At 33.9% G+C, this 21,296-nt stretch overlaps 3 protein-coding genes across 5 annotated transcripts; 2 read left to right on the top strand and 1 right to left on the bottom strand.

Annotated features, from left to right (window-relative positions):
• Positions 1 to 1,328: 1,328 nt before the first annotated feature.
• Positions 1,329 to 2,826, bottom strand: LOC110666627 (lipoyl synthase, chloroplastic). The gene is made up of 2 exons (XM_021827190.2): positions 2,159 to 2,826; positions 1,329 to 1,702 (listed from the first exon to the last, which is right to left on the bottom strand). Exons 1-2 carry the CDS (start codon positions 2,689 to 2,691, stop codon positions 1,624 to 1,626), a joined length of 612 nt encoding a protein of 203 aa, XP_021682882.2. The 5' UTR covers positions 2,692 to 2,826; the 3' UTR covers positions 1,329 to 1,623.
• Positions 2,827 to 5,127: 2,301 nt separating this feature from the next.
• On the top strand, positions 5,128 to 11,461 carry LOC110666612 (phytochrome-associated serine/threonine-protein phosphatase). Of its 2 annotated transcripts, none has more exons than XM_021827172.2 (10): positions 5,128 to 5,394; positions 6,368 to 6,478; positions 6,578 to 6,645; positions 7,638 to 7,695; positions 8,210 to 8,320; positions 8,452 to 8,502; positions 9,628 to 9,771; positions 9,844 to 9,939; positions 10,026 to 10,097; positions 10,985 to 11,461. In XM_021827172.2, exons 1-10 carry the CDS (start codon positions 5,314 to 5,316, stop codon positions 11,066 to 11,068), a joined length of 876 nt encoding a protein of 291 aa, XP_021682864.1. In that variant the 5' UTR covers positions 5,128 to 5,313; the 3' UTR covers positions 11,069 to 11,461. The 2 variants fall into 2 exon arrangements, with proteins under 2 accessions (XP_021682864.1, XP_021682863.1); XM_021827171.2 differs by having other exon boundaries at positions 5,130 to 5,394; positions 6,332 to 6,478.
• Positions 11,462 to 12,248: 787 nt separating this feature from the next.
• Positions 12,249 to 20,799, top strand: LOC110666611 (uncharacterized). 2 transcript variants are annotated; one of them, XM_058149224.1, is made up of 11 exons: positions 12,249 to 12,689; positions 13,129 to 13,412; positions 13,503 to 13,697; positions 14,215 to 14,561; positions 14,789 to 15,080; positions 16,183 to 16,341; positions 17,240 to 17,605; positions 18,084 to 18,149; positions 18,308 to 18,356; positions 18,909 to 19,032; positions 19,613 to 20,799. In XM_058149224.1, the coding sequence occupies exons 1-11, from the start codon at positions 12,341 to 12,343 to the stop codon at positions 19,719 to 19,721; spliced, it is 2,340 nt and encodes a 779-aa protein (XP_058005207.1). In that variant the 5' UTR covers positions 12,249 to 12,340; the 3' UTR covers positions 19,722 to 20,799. The 2 variants fall into 2 exon arrangements, with proteins under 2 accessions (XP_058005207.1, XP_021682860.2); XM_021827168.2 differs by having other exon boundaries at positions 12,256 to 12,689; positions 20,476 to 20,799.
• The last annotated feature ends 497 nt before the right edge of the window (positions 20,800 to 21,296 follow it).

The raw sequence follows: 21,296 nt of genomic DNA, 5'->3' as shown, positions 1-21,296 counted from the left end.
CACAACCTAGTAGGGACAGAAGGGTCTCCTACACCCTAAGGGACTGAGAAGACCAACGAAGCAACAACAAGGGCCTTGGAACCCATAACGAAAGGGAGAAAAAAAAAAAAGAAAAAGGATTTTGGGGAAGAAAATAGTTTGTACGGCACATCCCAATTGTCAATTCCAAGCCCACTAAATTAATATATTATTAAAATTAAGATGCATCTTATTTTTTCAATAACTATCTTTAGATATTGAAACTAAATTCTCTCGCACCTCAAAAAAAATCTCTGTTATTAATAATAAACTAACCATAAAAAAAAACCAAATATATTATTTCCTAGCAATGTATATTTCGTATTTCTTATTGCCTAACTTTCATTGTAAAAAAGAAAAAGTTTCTATTTCCTAACAGTGTGGCATCTACGTGCCGCCTGTTTCGTAACCACACTTCACATTTGGCGCAAACAAGGCCGGACTGGCTATGGGGTTTTTACTCTTTCATGTGATAGTGGGAATTCCCTTCCAATTGCAATGTTAGCACACAGTACAACACCTGCAAAGTAGAAATCCACATCCTGCAATCTCCTCCAGCACCTTAATATACGTTCCACCCTCTCACCCTATCAAATTTTAAAGAAACAGCATACATCCTAATAACAAGAATAAAGCCCCCCATTCCAAACTTGCTAAATGCTCAAAATCGTAAAAAACATATCACACCAGCCAGTTGAAAGTCAAAGCCCAACAACAAATTACAAAACACCACTAGAATTTGGCAGCAATGGCTTGGCCCTTTCTCTCACCGTTGTCTTTACAAACAGCTCCCCCGCCCTATAAGAAGACCGAAAATAAAAAATACTTATTTCTTCTAAAGATTACACAGGTTAATAAATTCATTTGAGAAAGCTGGACGTCGTAGACTTAAGCCCAGCTTCAGCTTAAACATATCAGCTTAATGGATTATGGTGTTCATTTTTCTTGCTCATCATGTAGTAGCAGAGTCAAACTCAGCTCAGTCATTCACTGGACCACCAATGGATTTCAACAGGGCACTAACTTGTTTATAGATTCCAACTCTTAAAAATTTACATGTCTTCCTATATGTTATAAAGAGCTTATCAGAGGCCCACTGGCTACATATCGGAATCCAATAGACTCTCCATATTCCTTCCATAATGAAAATTTCTCTGGTGTAACATACTCTTTTACAGTCAAGTGTAATGGAGTTGGCTGCAGTACATAACCATTCTTGAATTAATAATGTTTAATTCAATCAAGTAACATGATATATCAAGATAAACTAATGAATGCCTAACCAGTTAATCAGTAAACTAAAGACATTGTTTATCAAAATCAGAATAATATTCTCAAAACAGTGCCAGAATATGGCCAACTTCATTAATGCAATCACCAATCAGACTAAGATCTGCAAAACTAGATAAATAATTCTGGCATGATTGAAGCTAAATGATTATCCAAAGCCTTGCAATGTTACAAATGAAGCATCCACGCTGAATGCATGAGAACAAATTCACATGCAAGGTACCGGTAAATATTGTACAGGTATCAAAATATCAACATCTATTGCCCTTAAATCAGCCATAGCTTCCTTCAACTCATCATCAGTTTCTCCGAGACCTAGCATATAGAAGATTTTTTTACCATTCCCTCTTTACTGAACTTTGCATGTTTCAAAACTGATAAACTTTGCTCATACCTGCATTATCAAACTACAAATTAGAATCACAGTGAGAATCTGTAAGCAAATTTTTTTAGTGCAAATTGATTGTCCTGACAATGATTCACCAATCTCAAAACCTGGTTCATTCATGCAACGGAAATGCGATATCCTTAAATGTAAAACGCATATATTGTTTTTATTTTCTCATTGAAATATGTGTTTATTATTATTATTATAGTGTGTGTTTCTACTTTCTACATCATATGTAATTTCACATATAACCCAATTCATGAATTCAACTGGGTGTTTTTTTAAAAATAAATAAATAAATAAAGTTCCAGTTCAGCTTGACCTAACTTTTGAATAACCTAGACTAACTGCAGTTGAAATACTACAAACCAGCCATCAACATTTCCATCACGGTTCAACTAAGTTTCAGGTAAGTTCCAGCTTCCAACACTAGTTGAGAAGATATGGAAGAGTTTGAAGTACCCCCAACTTGCAATGGCTTGAGCAGTGTTTTGAGGCTCCATAGGATCAGGCGGTGGAGTATCATTGCTGGTTTTCACAGCACAGAATCTGCAGCCACGAGTACAGGTATCCCCAAGTAGAATGATAGTAGCAGTTGCAATACCATCGCTGCCTCCATTCCAACACTCACCAAAGTTGGGGCATTGGGCTTCCTCGCAAACAGTGTTGAGATTCAAGCGAGAGAGAGATTGTTTGACCTCTTGAAATCTGCCCCCTTGAGGAGCTCTCTGCCTCAACCACTCTGGCTTCTTCACATTGGGATCCCTCCCCGCGTGAAGGCCCATCATTCCGCCTGGGTAAGGGCCCTTCTTCTTGGCAGCCGAGGAATCATTGTGAGCCTGAATCGCAGCATTGGATGAATCCACAAATTGGTATAGAATTTGTAAAGGAGAAATACAATTGTAATTATAGAAGTACGAATGGGAATGACAAGAAGAGAAATGGAACGAGTTGAGGATGGAGATTGAAGGATTGGAAATGGATTGCTCCATCATTTTGCATTTGGGTGACGCCTGTTGAACAACCCAAATTTCAATTTGAATTTACAATTTACCTAAAAGAAATGTTTCATTCAATTCTCCGCCCACAACGTCGAATAAGCCACTTTTATTTGTCGGGTTGGCTCATGGGGGGGGGGGGTGGGGAGGGATATCTAACTTCGGATGCGTAGCAACCGGCAAGACAAGAACACTCTCTGCTTCCGTTTCCAAGTCAAAGTGGGCCGCAAGGTGACAAAACGTGGGTTAATCTGTTTATTTGAAATAAATTATTTATAAAAAAACAATAATTAGATTTTTATATAATTATATATATTTTTTAAATATAATTTTTTCATTAAAAAAATAAAATTTTTATATTTTTAATATAAAAATTAATAAAAAATTAAATTAAATTTAATTCTTATAAAATTTTAATTTTTAAACAAGATGATTTGAGATATGAATAGAGTTTGCAAAAACATTTGCTGGGGAATAATGCCGGCGTTGTTGATCCTAGTCCAACTCAAACCACTTTGAATTAAAAGAAATGTTAGGTATAGTAACGTGAAAAAGTAACAGTCTAATAATTTATTTTTTATTAGTTGAAGAGTATTTAATAAATTTTAGATAATTTATTATTTATTATTATAATTTTTTTTATAATTAATTATTTTTTTAAAATTTTTTTACTAAAAGATAAAGACTTCAAGAAAAAAAATTTCTTGATATATATATATTAAAATTCTTTTTTTAATTGATTATTCTTAATACAAATTAATTATTTTCAAAAAACTTTCAATAAATTATGTTAAATATTTTTTTAATTTATTATTTTAGGCATTTTATTATATATAATTTATATATATTAGTAATTTGAAACAACACCTAATGAATCCTTTGTAAATGATAGAATCAAGCAAAAATTTATTAAGTATATTATTTTTTTTAATAATAAATATTTTTAATTCTCTTAATTTTTATAAATACTAAAATTTATGAAAAAAAAAATGGAGAGCACTAACTTACACTTTCAATACATACCATCTACTGTCCCAATTAAGAATCCTGTCTTAGATTTACTCATCTAAGCACAAATGAATCGTCTCCTTTACCCTTTATGTCTCCTAAGCAAGCCGCAAATCCATACATTTTTACCCAATTTCCAGGTAAACTATTAGGCCTTGCTTGGTTCTTAATTATGGAACGAAAATGAAAAGAAAATAGGCAGAGAAAAAAGTCTATTTATTATTATATTATTTGATTACCGTTATGCGAGGGAGATAACACAAAAGAAAAGATCTGAGTTTATAAAATCTATTTTAAGTGTGTATCTTTATCATGTGGCCTTTTGCTATTTACAAGATGTAAGGGTATATTCATAATTTTAATTTTTATAACTTTTTATTTTCTTATTTCCTTTCTTTTTTTTTTACTGAAAATTACTAAATTTTAAAGAAATTCTTTAAAAATATATATATAGATAAATTTTTTGAAAGTTTGGTAATGAAAATAGAAAATCTTTTGCCTTTTCACTTATAAAAAAAATAAAGTACTTTTCTAGAAAAGCTTTATAAGAAAAAAAAAAAAAACAAAATTTTGTGTTCATATATGCCATAACTAAGTTTTTTTCATAATTTTTCTTTATAATAGAAGTTTTGTTTTCAATGACTTTTCTATAATCAAAATTATATTATAATTTTTCATAATTAAAATTAAATAATTACTTTAAAATAAGTTCATTTATCATGATAAAAAAATTATAGTATTCTAAAAATATAGACAATACATGTTAAGTCTTTAAAAATAAAAAAAGTTTTAAAATATATTTTATAATGATTTATTTTTATAAAAAACATGAATTTTTTATTTTTTAAATTAAAAAATGCTTTTTATTATTGATAAGTGAACGCCTTTTTCATATTTTTTCTTATTATGAAAAATAAAAATCTAAATTTTCTTATAAAATGAGAAATTAAAAATAAAAAACTATTTTCTGTAAATAATATACTCTTTCTATTATTTTCTTTTTTTTTCTTTTTTAATTGTTATTTAAAAAAAATAGAAAAGTGATATTTCTCTTTTATTTTCCATCCATTTCATTCAAAACAAACAAACAAAGCATGAATATAGTTTTAATCCAAAAGTGAAATATTGAGGATTCCAATCCTAATGATTATAAGTTTTTTTGTTAGAGGAAATTTAAATGGATATGTCAGTGGTATGGTTGTTTTGAACCGATACATGAAGAGTTTGGATACAAGGGTACGAATAAGGAAAGACTATTTTAATATTTATTTTAGTTTATGATTTGATTTTGAATTTTTTTTTTAAATCACATTTTATTACTTCCAATAATTAAAGGTAAACTAAAATTATTAAAATAAAAATAAAAATAAAAATAAAAATAATCATAGCTCGCCTCGATGCCTCGTATCAGATCTGTTAAGCATTTCCTTCTCAAAGAAAGAAATATAAATATGGAAAATTAAAAAAAAAAGGGGAAAAAAAAGCTCTCCCTCTCCTCTTTCTCGCTGGAGGTTTGTTTTTCTTTCATTTTTTCGTTGTCGTTGTTGTTGGGTTTAACATCCTCGGAGAAACTAGAGAAAGAGAAAATCCAAATCCAAATTCAGAAAACAGATGGATTTGGATCAGTGGATAGCCAAGGTGAAGGAAGGGCAGCATCTGTTGGAGGACGAGCTTCAACTTCTATGCGAATACGTAAATTTCCTTCTATCTCTCTCTTTCTCTCTCTAGGGTTTCTCGTCTTCTTTCTCTTTCTTTGCGTCTCTCTTCTTTTGTACCTGTGGAATTAGGGTTTACGACTGCTTCCTTGCTTTACTTTCTCTTCCTTATTATTCGTCTGTGATAACAATACAGGAAATGACAAGAAATTATGATTTTAACTTTCACTTTCAGCCCTTCAGCAGTTTCCATTCCTACTAAAAACAGACCCTGCTATGCTTTATTGTTTGTTTCTTTGTGTTCGCATGCCTTTCATTTTCTGTATTTTCTTATCAAGCCAAACAGAGAGTTAGGGTTTTTCATGTAGTATGCGAGACTGGAATTTAGACCTTGTGATTGTTGATGTTTGGGTTTCTCGTCAACGGAGAATTTTGCTGTAAACGCTTTTGAAATTTTATAACATCAAGCTTAGCCTTTGATTCGTTTTATAACAGATCCAAATTATGGAAAATGTAATGCTTTCAAGTTATATTCGTTCTATTCTTTCATTTCTCTGAATTGAATGAACAATGACTACATTTTGTTGTATTTTCTTCAAAAGGTATAAACAAAATTGATCCAATATGATGGTAGATCATTTTGTGCAGCTTTGCCAGCCTGTGCTTTTGTAAATTAAAGTTTGAATTTCTACTGTCAACTCGTGAAATTGTTCTCATATATCTCCTGTTCTCCATCCCTCTTCTTTCTATACCATTGGTATCTTTTGTTATAACTTTTAGGTTCTGCTACAAATGAGTTTAAATTATTTGTGCCCAGTCAAAAATGATTTCCAGCAATTGTTCTGAAGAATAGCTGACAGTGTCGTATCCATCAATGCACTTTAACAAAACTCCCATTTTTTTTTTTTATATAATGAAAAAATTGTTAGAAAGTTCTAAATTTACTTAGTTACCATTTTTTGTAAACACCATAGGTAAAAGAGATCCTTATTGAGGAGTCCAATGTGCAGCCTGTTAACAGTCCAGTCACTGTTTGTGGTGATATTCATGGCCAGTTTCATGATCTAATGAAACTTTTCCAGACTGGAGGTCACGTTCCTGAGACAAATTACATTTTTATGGTAACTTTTATTCCCATTTTAGAGCTAATAGGACACCTTTTTGCATATTGTCAGTTTGGTAATTTCCTGTGAGCTTAAATATTCCTAATGCTTTGGCAGGGAGATTTTGTTGACCGAGGTTACAATAGTCTTGAAGTTTTCACTATTCTTTTGCTTCTTAAAGCAAGGTACACTTTTATATTGTGTCCACTTGTTATGAAATTGTCACATAATATGTATATATTTTTTCTATTAGCTACCTCTTTGGTAGGTGCACTTCTGTATTTGTGCTTGTTTTTGGTAAATTATGTTATCACTCAAGAACTACCCATATTCTTCTGCCGGACGAAGCACACTTTTTCTTGGATTTTGAGAGCAAAGTGGTTGGATGATTTTACAGCTTAGTGATATTTATATTGACAAAAAGAGATCAAAATGGAGTACACTAGGATGGACATATGAAAATGCGAATTTTTGGCTAGCAGTTGGATCCTTTTTTTTTTCAAAGGAAGTCATTTTAAATAGTATTTTTAAAAAAAAAAAATCACTTCTATTGAAAGTACATCTGTCTAAGTGGGACAAAGGTAGATGAATGCATTTGTGGTATATTGATTTGTGTAATTGAATGCTTTGAAAGATCCTAATGTGTTTGTTTTAAATTTTTTTAAGTAGTTCATCCCTGTACTTTATAGTAGTTGCTGGCTTATCTTCAAGTTAAGAATGAGGTAGGACGACTAGACGACATAGCTTATGGATTGAATTCACTAGTTAGTCTATTCTGGTGGATTCATGGGTTTTCTCGTGTAATATAGGGTTCAAAGCTAAAGGATGGTATTTTAGTCATCTTCCTTCTTTCTGCCAAATCACAGGGAAGAAATTACGGCTTGTGTACCTTTGTGATTGTGACTGTAGAACTATAGAAAAACTATTTTGCCAATATTGTCCCGAGATCATTTGATATCTTGCTATGTTGCCAACCAGATAGTTTCAAATGTTGTCAATTGTTGGTTGTCTCCACAAAGGCTCAAAATCTAAAACATTGCAAATTTGTCAAGCTATTGATAGTTTTGGGAACATTTGCATGGAAAGTTGTTTTATGAAGTAAACTTAAATTTTGCTTCTATTGCTGACTTGCTTATCTAATATTGCTTTATCTATCTTTTACTGGCTGTATTTATAGATATCCAGCTAACATCACACTTTTACGAGGAAATCATGAAAGCCGGCAACTAACTCAGGTATACATTTAGTTAAATTATGATAATTTGTTCAGAGAATTGATTTTTCTACTGGAAATGAAATAATTTTAAGACTATCAAAAAGTGCAAACTCTCTCTATCTGAGGTCTAATTGTAATTTTGTTGGGTTGACTGGATACCATGTATGATGTATCAATGGATAGACATTTATTGGAATTTTTAGTCTTTCACTAACCTTACTTTATAGCTTGAGTCAAACTCCAGAACAGGAATTTGCTTTATGTTTTTATTAATTTTGGAGGCCTTCTCACTCTTGATGTCAATTTCAAGTGGTTTTTAAAGAATATTCTGGAGTACAGTTAATAGTTGTTCTGTCCAGAAATATCTGGGTTCTGTCAATTCTGGATTTTGTTATTGGCAATGCATTCAATGCAGCTACAGCACACAAGGAATGAGAAATGTGCATATTGTGGGATTTCTATCCCATGATCTCATATTTGCAGTAGCTTTTTGGTCTCTGATATTTCTAACTCTAAATTTTTATTTTTGCTAGGTGTATGGCTTCTACGATGAGTGCCAGAGGAAGTATGGTAATGCCAACGCATGGCGGTATTGTACTGATGTTTTTGATTATCTAACACTCTCAGCAATCATAGATGGCACTGTAAGCCTCTTTTCCCTTCCCCCTTTCACTACTTATTTTTTAGTATGTATCTATGCTTGAATTTGCATGTGTTTTACTTTTACAGTCTGCATTGTTAAATCTGGATTTCAATCTCACTTTTTATGTTGTAGGTGCTTTGTGTCCATGGTGGCCTTTCTCCTGACATCCGAACAATCGATCAGGTGCGTTTTGTCCTTCCTTTCATTGTTACCAGAAATTCATGTATTGGTAGCAATACATTGTAAATGTTTCAGTTTTTCTGTTACATTCTACACATTTTCTCTCTCAACAATCTGTTCTCCATCTTTGGATTTATTTGCATTAAATGTAGATGTTTCTTTTGGGGTTTTTCTGATAAACAAATGAGGAATAAATCTTAACTCATACGTTGCATTTTTCTTCCAGAAATTTCCCCCTTGTATAGAAAAATGTTCGCCAAGTTTCAAATCAAACTTCCAAGTCATTGTATTCACATATCATCATAGATATGTAGCCAGGGTTTTGACTACATAACAGCTGATATTTAACAGGTATTTGAAGGGCAATCATGTTTTTTCCCGTGAATCCACTGTGATTCAGAAATCACTGCAAAATGGCACTATATCAGGTGTAATGGCCATTGCAGCCGGTTTAAATAAAGGTGTACCAGCTGAAACAGTTGGCCAAAGAAGGAGGATGGGCGAGGGGGAAAACAAGAACAAGAAGAGTAAGGGAAAAAAAGGGTGGGGGTTGTACTTGGATAGTGGGTATTTACAATGTTTGAATCGACAGATCTTTTGCTTAGAATTTTTTTTTTTTCATTTTAAACCTTGATGAAGATGAATAAGGGAGGAGGAAGAGGAGTGGCTTAAGATGAAGAGGAGAGAGAGAGAGAGAGAGGGAGAACGACAGAATGTGTTTTTCTTTAATTACCTTTTGAAGACCTAACCTATAACATGGGCTGGTCTTTTTATTCTTTCAACCCAATGCATAGTAAGCTTTCATTTAGGTTTATGCTCAGAAAACAATTCAAGATAGTGGCAGTTGATTCTGTTACACTATTTTTTTTATTCCAAAATATTTCTGATTCTGTTATTTAAAGCCTTGCATGTAACCCACTTTTTAATGTAAGTGCATGTGTGCATAGAAAGAGACTCCTTAGACTGTTGTGATTTTTTGTGTATGAAACATAATTGCAGTTATTAGGAGTTTGGGTGTTGCATTTAGACATTTATGTACTTGTTTGGATGTTCTTTGAACTGCTAGTTCTTTCTTCTCTTCTCATGGATGGTGATGTGAAATCTGGCATTTTGCCTGTTACTTGACAGATAAGAGTAATCGAACGCAATTGTGAAATTCCACATGAAGGGCCATTCTGTGATCTAATGTGGAGTGATCCCGAAGATATTGAAACATGGGCAGTTAGTCCCCGAGGAGCAGGTTGGCTATTTGGATCCAGGGTTACTTCTGAGGTAATGTAATCTGGTATCAACTTTAATAGAATAGTGTCCTATCAATCTTACGTTTTTGTCTTTTTCCTGCAGTTCAATCACATTAACAATCTTGATCTGGTTTGTCGAGCACACCAACTGGTACAAGAAGGTCTGAAGTACATGTTTCAAGATAAAGGCTTAGTAACTGTAAAGACTCTGGACCTTCCTCGCCCATATGATTGCCAAATATATTTAAGCAGTTTGGTAAAATGGTTTGGTTCATTAATTTGCAGGTCTGGTCTGCACCAAATTACTGCTATCGCTGTGGGAATGTTGCTTCTATATTGAGCTTCAATGAGAGCATGGTAAGTATTGTAAGCTTACATGCTGTCATTTTTTGTGGATGACCAAGGGAAGAAATTAGATTGTGATCTGAATGACATTTGTAATGTTATGGCATCCTAGGATATCTACCTGTTCATGGGCATGTAATGTAAGCTTGTTGTCAAATGTCTGAACCTAAATTTTGCAAAATATCAGAATAAAAGGACAACTCAAAACAGTTGTAGGACTGCCAACTATCCTTTATTCTTCTGCATTCCTGGTAGATGAAATGTTAATCTTGCAGGCACAATAAGTGGAATGGCTTTTATCCACAACGGAGCACATATTAGGCCTAGCCAAGCTACTCATAAATATTGTTGAATAATATTGCTATAGTCTGTTAATGACGCCATAGTTCTCTGTTACCAGCTTTACCTTTTCTGCTCTCTTGCAATTAGATTATATGCTGAAATGCCCACAATTGTCTTGCTGGGCTTGTAGGGATTCTATCCTGAGTACTGTAATATTTAGTGGGCCTCTTGTGTGTAATAATATATTGGGAGCAAGTTTTGTAAAGTGAACATTTTCATGCTATTTGGACCATAAAAACAGCATTAGCTTTCTGTTTCTTTCCCTTTTCTCTGTAGTTAAGAAGGTCCATTTAGTTGGGGGCTGAACAATGGTGGTTAATATGTTCTTTATCCTGTAGTCTCCCGTAACTGCTTGTGCCTATGCATTCAAATTGTGGCTGTCTATGCATTGAATCAATTGCTAAACAGTTAGTGCTGTTGTAATTAAAATAATAATTTGTCCATGTGCTTAGATTAACATGGGTACATGCTCATGCTTTTCAACCTCGAGCATTCTTTAATTTATGGATAGTACCTTATCTTGTGTAATCATGCTCATTTTTGTGTTATTTTTTTAGGAGAGAGATGTGAAATTTTTCACTGAAACAGAGGAGAACAACCAGATGAGAGGACCCAGAACAGGAGTTCCTTATTTCTTATGATGAGGGATTCATTTGCCGCGCTGCTTGTAAAAAAGTGGTGTGACTGCTTATTGTTGGGAAAGAGTTGCAAGGGAAAAGCTGGGAGAATACGTCCTTACTTTTACATGTTTTGCAGGTGGACCTTGCATTTGCTTGGGTTGGAATTTTCCACCCACATTAGGTTGCTTTTGGTATTTGTGGCTTGTGTAGTATGGTTTCTAATTGTTACATTGTTTTTAATTAGATCATGGCCCGCGCCCCCCTCCTCCCTTTTTTTTTTTTTCCCTCCTTTTTAAGTTATTTTCAAGTTTCTTATCATACCCCATACCTATGAATTAAGTGGTGTATTAGTAGTCTTTTCTGTTATTTCATTATCTCCAACAATTGACTTTAATTCCATTGTTTCTTGCATTATATGGGATCATTTATTGGAGTATTATATTGCCTTGTCTTGATTTCAGGAAGTAACTAGAGTTGCTATAAAATTCAAAGTTTTTGAGTTTTAAATAGTGCGTTTTGATTCCCCACGGTATGATGATATGTAGTAGACTTAAGGAATTATGTACCTAAGTTAGTCAAATTTATTTACTTAATTACTTTGTGCTTCTATGGTGTGTAGATTTTAATTATTTAATTTATTTCTATTTCGTAATAAAATTATCATTATGACTATAAATTCTTTTATCTTTTTAGGAAAAAAAGAAAGGAATTGGCTGACGCATTTCCGTTTCTATTTCTTATGTTAGTTGAATCGTGAATTCAAATGTGTAACTTTTGGCACCATAAAAGGATTAAACTTTAATGGAGTTTTGGCCCATTCCTGTTGAGTAAAGGAGAGTTGAGAACTCCAGCTTTTGTTTGATTTTTGATTGTGCGATGAAAATAATAAAATAAATTTATTATTATTATTATTATTATTATTATTATTATATGCTTGTCATATAATTTTAGTTTCCATGGAACGTTCTGAACTTTAGCTTTTATAATTTTCACTTTACTTTATCATTGCTCTCTCCATCTTTTATTTTTTTTAGAGATTTGAAGAGAAATAAAGAAATCTAATTTTTACCCTTTTCTTTCTTTAATTGTTATTTAAATAAAAAATTCTTTCCTTTTCCATCTAATTTCCTCTAAACATTAATATAGAATATCAAATATTTTCTTAGTTAAGATATTTTTTTTAAGATACATATTTAGAAAATTAAATAAGCATTGATATGGAAATGAATGCTCATTAGCAGACCAGAATGAGGCGGTACACAAAGCCTCTGTTCTATCTATAAAAGGGAAACGATGTTGCATTATCGCTCTCACTGCCGTCTCTTCTGCCATAAACATCGATTTGTCCGGCTTAGTTTTGCGTGCCTTTCTGCGACGCTCTTCCGCGTCTCATTTCTGACAACATCATCGTTCGCTTCAAAATTTCCTCTTCTTCCTGCACCGGCTCTTAACATCTCCTCCATGTCGTCAACCACCCCGATGAAGTCGCCGCCGGTCGCCAAGAAGGTGGACCATGTGATGGAGTTGTTTGGAGATGTCAGAGTGGACCACCACTACTGGCTCCGCGATGACTCTCGCTCCAATCCTGAGATCCTTTCCCACCTCCAAGAGGAGAATGCCTACACCGACTCCTTCATGTCTGGTATAAATTCTTCAACACTCTCATCTTCTTTATACTCGTTTTCCACGGATATGATATGCTCCTCGTCGCTCTCTACCATAGAGTACAGTTTTCATTCTAATTGTGTATCTGTTGAATTAAGCTTTCAATCAGGTAGGAATTCTTTGATTTTGCATTTTTGTTGTATTGATAAGACTCCTGAAAATGATCGCTTTAAGGCATAAACAATGTTTTACTTCTCTTTGCTCCTCATAGCTAAGTCATATATCACAAGTTAAATATAAAAGCTATTCGATTATATTCAAATAACTTACCACAAATTTACCTTTCTTTCTTCTGTTTTCTGATGAAATAATTTATTTCTCTCTGCATCTCAATCAGAGAACTAGGTCATTCATGATTTGTTAGAATTATACCACATTCTTGTTGAGATCACAAATGTTCTGTGTAACAATTTCAGGAACAAAACAATTTGAGCAGCAGCTTTTCGCTGAAATAAGAGGGCGAATCAAGGAGGATGATATATCTGCACCAAGAAGAAAAGGGCCTTACTATTACTATACAAGGACTTTGGAAGGGAAGGAGTATGTTCAGCATTGCCGTCGCTATACATCTAATAACGAAGTCCCACCTTCAGTCTATGATGTAATGCCAACCGGACCTAATGATCCTCCCGAGCATGTTATACTGGATGAGAATGTCAAGGCTCAAGGGCATGAATATTACAGCATTGGTGCTTTCAAGGTTAAGTTGACCACTTATTTTCATGTTACTAGATTATAGTATTCTCATTTTTTATTACTTAAAGATTTGACTTTCCAACCCTTTTTTCAGGTTAGTCCAAATCATAAACTGGTTGCATATGCAGAAGACACCAAGGGAGATGAAATTTACACTGTTTATGTCATTGATGTGGAGACTCAATCTCCTGTTGGGAAGCCTCTGACAGGTGTAACATCTTCTCTTGAGTGGGCTGGCAATGATTTTTTGGTTTACATCACAATGGATGAGATACATCGGGCTGACAAGGTATTTCTATCGTATTTCAAGCCCTATCTTTAGGACTGATTGCTTCATCATTCAAAAGAGCACTTTCTTTTCACCGCTCAAGTAATTGGTCCTGGCAATTACTCCCTCCAAATTGTTGCTACAGCTCTGTACATGTTTCTGGAGAGACTGGATTACTTTGTGTTCTGTATTCTGACCTATGGTTTTGCATCTTGTGACTCTTGGTTCTGTTCTTGCACCATATCCCTCTTGTGCATACAACATGCAAGTCATATCTCTTCAACACCTGTCCCCATAAAAATTAAGCGCCAAGATTTTTTTTTATTTTTGAAAATTCCCTGTGGCCCTATTGGCATGCTTATTATTGCAATGTGTCAGAGGTCATCTTTTTGGTTTCAACCTTCACAGTAAATGAAAATTGCAATGAAAATCGCAATGTGTCAGAGTTCATCTTTTAGCTTACCTTTTCGAATAGAACTCTATTTACCTTTTATTTTTTGATATATTGAGATGGACGTGGCTTTGTTTCATTTTCTAGGTGTGGTTGCATAAGTTGGGGACAGATCAATCAAGTGACTCTTGCCTTTATCATGAGAAAGATGATAAATTTGGTTTGGATCTTCAAGCTTCAGAGAGTGAAAAGTATTTGTTCGTTGTATCTGACAGCCGAAATACAAGGTTTGTCTTCTATATTGATGTTTCCATGCCTGAAGATGGTGCCAAGTTTTTGACACCTCGTGTAGATGGCATTGATACATCAGTCAGCCATCGTGGAAATCATTTCTTTGTTCGGAGGAGAACTGATGAGCTTTTCAATTCAGAGCTCCTAGCCTGTCCAGTGGACAATATTTCTGCAACTACGGTTCTTATTCCTCACAGGGAAAGGTAAATTTGACTTTCTTATGATATTAAGATTTTCCTTTTAATTTGGATTAAAAATAGAGCTTTACCTCCAAGCTGCATAAATGCTTTTTTTAATTGTTTGTTGTCTTGTTCAATGTTACTTTATTGCTACTAGTTTCCACAGCCCTTGCACATTTATTACTAAACGTAACCACAAACATAGTATATTCAGTTGTCATTGCTTATGCTTATCATTGGATTTTGTCCAGTATAAAAATTTGGGATGTACAACTCTTTGCTGACCATCTGGCTGTGTATGAGCGTGAAAATGGTCTACCCAAAATAACAGCATATCGCCTTCCAGCTATTGATGAGCCACTTACAAGTCTTAAAGGAGGTCGGGCTGTTGACTTCGTTGACCCTGTATATTGTGTGGATTCAGAAGAATCCGAGTTTTCTTCCAGCATTTTGAGGTTTTCATATAGCTCATTGAGGACACCTCGTTCTGTGTATGAATATGATATGAATACAGGCACTTCTGTTCTGAAGAAGGTTGACATAGTAAGTCATGAAAAATTGCTTTTGACATATTACCATTCACTTGAATTTTTTGTGGTACATCTATGTAACTTGAGGCTTAGTTGTCTTACCTGATCTTTTGCATGAGGCCTTTTTTTATTTTTTTTTCTTGAAAAAGAATAATTGTTATCATCTAAGGACATTTTCCCATTATCCTACAACACAATAACAACTAAGTCTTAATCCCAAACTAGTTGGGGTAGGCTATATGGATCCTTTTTTTGTCATTCAAGTCTATTTGAGACCAATTCCTTTTTCCCTGTATGTTTCATGGGACAAAATTATTGAGTTGTCTTTTTTGCTTTTCTTTTATTATGTATTTCCTTGTGTGGGGTATTCTTGTAAAATTAATACCAAACAAATTGTTCATAACTTGTTTCTTTGAAAGTTAAATTTATTTTATGTATTTAGAGAAACTCTTGGATAATGTTAATATTAGGATATAGTTTCTCAGTTATCTATGTGTCTACACTCTATATTTGTACGTACATTTCACATATGAGCTTTTATGTAATACCTGTCTTTTTTATCTCAATATAGGCTTGAGTATTTAATGAGCCCAGAATTTTGAACATCTTTCCCTTTTTTTTTTCTTCTCTATGTATAGAAAACTGCATTAAAATTAAGGGATCAAAGTGGGTGCCAACCAATAGGTTAAAAAGTTTGAGGATAGACTATAGAGAGCATCTGCTATGCAAGAGCAACAAAAGAACCAAGAGAGAATCATCTGAAAGATGAATAATCTATCAAGTCAATGGCTGTTTGTGTGTTCATATTATTTGGCCAACTGTCCGAAAAATGCAAACCGAAGTAATAGTTTAAGCAAGACAGATTAAATACAGTATTTTGGATCAAAATCGTTAAATTTTAAATAGTTCAAATCAAGTTACTTTCAGTAAGAAATAAATAGTATATCTATTGTAAATTGTCAATGCTAGTCCTTTAGATATATTTTTGGTGTGATATTTGTTATTAATGCATCTTCCCTCTAATGTTTTATTAGTTTAATTGTTATCAATTATTATTATATAGAAATTGTCATCTGATCATCACATGCAGTATCTCTGTTCACCGTTTTATTCAGGTCTTGGGAGGTTTTGATTCATCTAATTATGTTACTGAAAGAAAATGGGCCACAGCTTCAGATGGGACCCAGATTCCTTTGTCAATTGTTTACAGGAAGGATCTTGTGAAACTTGATGGTTCTCATCCATTACTGCTTTATGGATATGGTTCATATGAGGTAATATAAGAACAGGTGGAATAAATTGTTGATCTTTGTGTAAAAAGTAGTGTGTACTAGCAGTGGTTGGTTTTTTATGTAGTATTTAAACATGATAAAAAAATGTGAATGAAGTTTCTGTTGCATATTATTGAGATATTTTAGTAATGCATCTTTGTATTATCTTTTAATTGCTGGCAGTACGTTATTCAAAAGTAGAATATGTTCATGTCATCTCATGTTTCTTGCCTTTATTATTTTGATTTAGGAATAGTTAATAAGCATAAGTTTTATGTCTGTTGTCTTGCCTATTGTCAGGTTCCATTTGATCACCTTTTAAATTCCTGTTTCATGAGAAATTTTTGTAGATATGGTTTGATAAAAAAAATTTAATTTCATGATTTTATTGCCCATCAGTTGCATGCTTTAGTTGTGAGTGCATGTTACTGTCTAAGTCCGGGTTTCAAATAATGTTATTGGTTGCAATATGAGTGTTGGTTATAATGTTGTAGTATTATGAGTTTATGACCGAAACTATAATGAATAATTTAAAAATTAAATGTCTTTAATCAGTATTAAAATAATAATTGGCAACTCTCCACGCCACCTCCTCCCCTGCCTTTTTTTTTACCCTGCATGCGATGCACATTATTCCATGGAGGAAATTATTGTGTTTCAAGTGTTTTGCATGGGACATATTTGTTTCAGCGAGACACTTGCATATCCCAAAATCACCTTCTTTATCCCGAATCTTCACATCCTGTATCAGCTAGCCACTTTTCCATTGTGATCTAGATGGGAGACATAATGCCCTTTTATGAAACCTTGGTATTTCCTTTTCATTCTTGCATTAAGATGTTGAATTTGCATTATAAAATTCTGTTCGAACTTTCTTAATAGAATTATGTATCATGAATAGATGAGCATAGATCCCACATTCAAGGCATCAAGGCTGTCTTTATTGGATCGTAGCTTTATCTTCGCAATAGCTCACGTTCGTGGAGGTGGTGAAATGGGGAGGCAGTGGTACGAGAATGGAAAGTTGTTGAAGAAAAAAAATACTTTCACAGATTTCATTGCCTGTGCAGAGTATTTAATAGAACAGAAGTACTGTTCAAAGGAAAAATTGTGCATTGAAGGAAGGAGTGCAGGGGGATTGCTTATTGGTTCTGTTCTTAATATGAGGCCTGATTTGTTCAAGGCTGCTATTGCTGGGGTACCTTTTGTGGATGTTCTGACTACTATGCTTGATCCAAGTATCCCTCTTACAACTGAAGAGTGGGAGGTATTCCTTTTTTTCATTTTTAACCGCTCTGAAACTTTTAGCTATATAAGAAAAGGCCATTTCCTATTTCTGGATATTGAAAGCAAGATTTCTAGCATTGCACAATGCAATGGCCTCAAATTTTTTAGAATTTGAATTTTGGTACATTTATATGGAATGTGATATGTTATTATTGAATTTGCTGAATCAGCAGCCCAGATGCTTTCAGATTTCGTATTATTTTAGTCACAGTTTTTATGTTTTGGTTTACATTATCCTATTGGCATGTGTTATCGTATCATGGTTTGAAATGTTAATTTCTTTCTAGAAGATAGTGTATGGACGTACTTCTTATTTCCTTTAGTGTGGTTTTTTACCAGGGTTAGAACCTTTTGTTGTAAGCTGTCACTCTTTAACAGTTAAAATAGAGATTGAGTTATGACTTGATGTGGAATAATTCTGTTGCTGTTTCATGGCTGATCTCTTGTTGTTACTGCAGGAATGGGGAGACCCTCAGAAGGAGGAGTTCTACTTCTACATGAAATCATATTCCCCGGTTGATAATGTGAGTGTATTGCAGTTTTGAATCGTTTCCTTTTATTATTTATCAGTATTCCACAAGTAGTGAAGTTAGAAATTTGAAAAACCAATATTTAATTCTGGTTGAAGATGATAATAAGCTTCCTTTCTAATGATGCTGTGGCGCAACCTTGTTTTGTACAGGTTAATCCTCAAAATTATCCCCACATCCTCGTTACAGCTGGCTTACATGGTAAGTGTTAGTTAGGATGACTTGAGAATTCAGATTTTCCATAAATTTTTAGGGGCTTACAATTTCTCAACTTATTTGTAAGACAAACACTTGGGAAGGTTGAATAACTATTTTCGTGACAACTTTGTGGATGTTCTGCCTTCTTTAGATTATATCTTTTGTTGTGTGTGGTTACCACTAATTTGAGGAAACTGCTGGTGCAACGTTGAGGTTGCCTTACTGTGACCTAGAGGTCATTGGCTCAAGCCACGCAAGCAGCCTCTCTACACTATTAAAGTGAATAAGTGCATACTTAACCTTGTCAGGAAAAAATTAATTACATTATGAGTTCTAATATTTATTTAGTTGTTCAAAATCTTGCGTTGCTTGTGTCATGGTTTAGTATCCAAGGAAGCTTACTGAGAATTGATGAGCTTTGTAGTAGAAGGGCAGCACATCTAAAAGAAAGTGATTTACACAGGAATAGATGGAGAGGATAGATATTGTATTTTTAGCATCTAATGCTTGAATCTGATCATTCAGTCTAAACTCTGGTATGGCGAATTTTGGCAGATCCACGGGTTATGTATTCAGAACCTGCAAAATTTGTGGCAAAGCTGAGGGATATGAAGACTGATCATAATGTGCTGTTGTTCAAGTGTGAACTCGGCGCTGGGCATTTTTCAAAGTCAGGAAGGTATATTGTCATTTGTTTACATTTTAAATGCCTATTGGATGAGAAAGTCCTAACGTTTGTGCGAATTCATGCTTATAGCCAAAATTTTTAATTGTGGGCAATAAAGCAGAACATTTCTAATTAGGTAAAATTTTACCCAAAGAGCTAAATTGAATTTGGGAAAATTAATGGTAATTTATTATATAGTCCCCAAGATTTTGTTAAATCAAGGGTTTATGTTGTTAATAAAATAAAATCTCAGGAATTATATTGTAATTTATTATTAACTTTTCCAAATTTAATTTAGCCTTTTGGCAAAAATTATGCCTGATTGGAAATGTTCAACTTTATTTTCTACAATTAAAAGTTTTGGCTATAAATATGAATTCTTGCATAGTTTGGACTTTTTGGTCTAATAGGCTATTTTAAAGCTATTAGTTTTCCACTTTCCAATTCGGAGGTTGGATTTCTCCCCTCTTCTTTGCGTGTATGTGCGCATGCATCATCCATGTGCACTGCCCATTAAGATAGGTTCTTGAAGTGTTTGCTAAATGTGCATTTGGTTGTGACTTGTGAAGTGACAACAATCTAAATATTGCAGTAGTCAGATCTGGGTCTTGGAAATTTTGTCATCTCAGGGAAAAGAGGAAGCTGCAAAGATGAAAGAGTGTTTAAATGAAACTGGTTGCATTGTATTTATATTAGTTTAAGCTTACTGTTTATTTTCAGCTTGTCTCAGAAATTTTTCTGATTTAATTGCTCCACTACCTTGGTCAACAATGTTTTCTTGCTGTCCAATTCTTTTGAAAGCACTTCAGATGCCATTGGTACATACCCTTAATGGCCTATATAGATGAGGAAAAAAGGAGAAAGAAATCTTTCTTCTTGCTAATTGTATACCAAATCACATTGCCTGCTGGACTTTCAGATAGCCTAGATGTATCTGAGTTTTGCACCATCTGTGGTTCACCTACCTGACCTTGCGTTGTTTCAGTCTTAAATGTTTTCTGCCATAACTTTTCATGGTTTTATATCTGCTGGATGAGGCATACTCCTTACAGTACTTCTGACACAAGTCTCAGAAAAATGCACCATGTTGAGTGTTGATAAGTTTAGTCAACTTTTTCGAATGTTTGAATTTGCAAGAATGGAAGGAGCAACAGTACTGAAAATGATGATACTGTACTTATAATGATGCTAACACATTTCCAAAGGTGATAACTATACTTGTGATATTATCAGTTAACCCTGTTGCTGTTTGTTTGGTACTGAAAGAATCGTGATTTGCAAATGTACCAATAAAAGTGATGTTAACATGATTGCACTTTTTTTTTTCTGGGTTATATGTATATTATTCAAATAAAGCTCAAAGAATTTATAGAGCTTACACACTGTTTGCTTCAAATCGTTAAGCACTTGCAGATGTTCTTAATCACTTATGATGCAACAAATTTTTGCTTGCAGATTTGAGAGGCTTAAAGAAGACGCATTCACATATACATTTCTGATGAAGGTTCTAAATATGATTCCTTACCTTGGTACTGGCCAGGATGAGGAACCTGTGTGTAGGAGCAGTGCGAATTCTGCATAACCCCAACTTGGCAAGCAATAGTAGCAGTTGAAATGTAGTAAACATTTGAGGAATGCAATTGGCATTCCCAGTCTTTAGACTAGCATTGGATACTGGTATGATTTTCCTAATGTAATGCACATTCAAGTGGGAGTTGTTGAAATTGAAAAACACGCATTGCAAAAGTGCTGATAAATTAAAATTATAAGATTAGCACATCCAGGCACTGTGGCGACCAGCTTTAATCTGTTATCGTGTTCATAATCTTTTACTCGAGGACACTTGAATATTGTCAAGCAGCATATTGCATGGATTCAACCTTTAAAGAAACAGCATTGTGTTATCGAGGCACCAGCAGCATGTAGGTTGTTTTTATTTAACCAAAACATAAAGACTAACAGTAGAATCCATGGATCATATGTGCCAGTCTGATTTCTTCCCATGATGTGTTAGATCATCTCTTTAGTCTTTAAGATGAGCTCATTTCTATGTTTGTTGCAGACTTACTCGAAGGAAAGTAAATTTTGACTTTGTAAGTGGCCGTGTCAAGAGGAAGCTGGTATTCATCAGGCTTTAGGGACAATGTAAAATCTGGCAATGCAGGCGCAGTTTCCAGAATTCTGGGTTCAAGGTTTAATTAAACTAAAGATATGTCAATTAGCCTTCCGTTTTACCTGCTAACTTAGGGCATCGAACAACCATTGGAAATTTTGTG

The sequence above is a fragment of the Hevea brasiliensis genome, chromosome 6 (genome assembly GCF_030052815.1).
Source record: "Hevea brasiliensis isolate MT/VB/25A 57/8 chromosome 6, ASM3005281v1, whole genome shotgun sequence".
In the NCBI taxonomy this organism is placed as follows: domain Eukaryota; kingdom Viridiplantae; phylum Streptophyta; class Magnoliopsida; order Malpighiales; family Euphorbiaceae; genus Hevea; species Hevea brasiliensis.
Note: the sequence above shows the minus strand (reverse complement) of the source record. Positions and strands in the feature narration are given on the sequence as shown.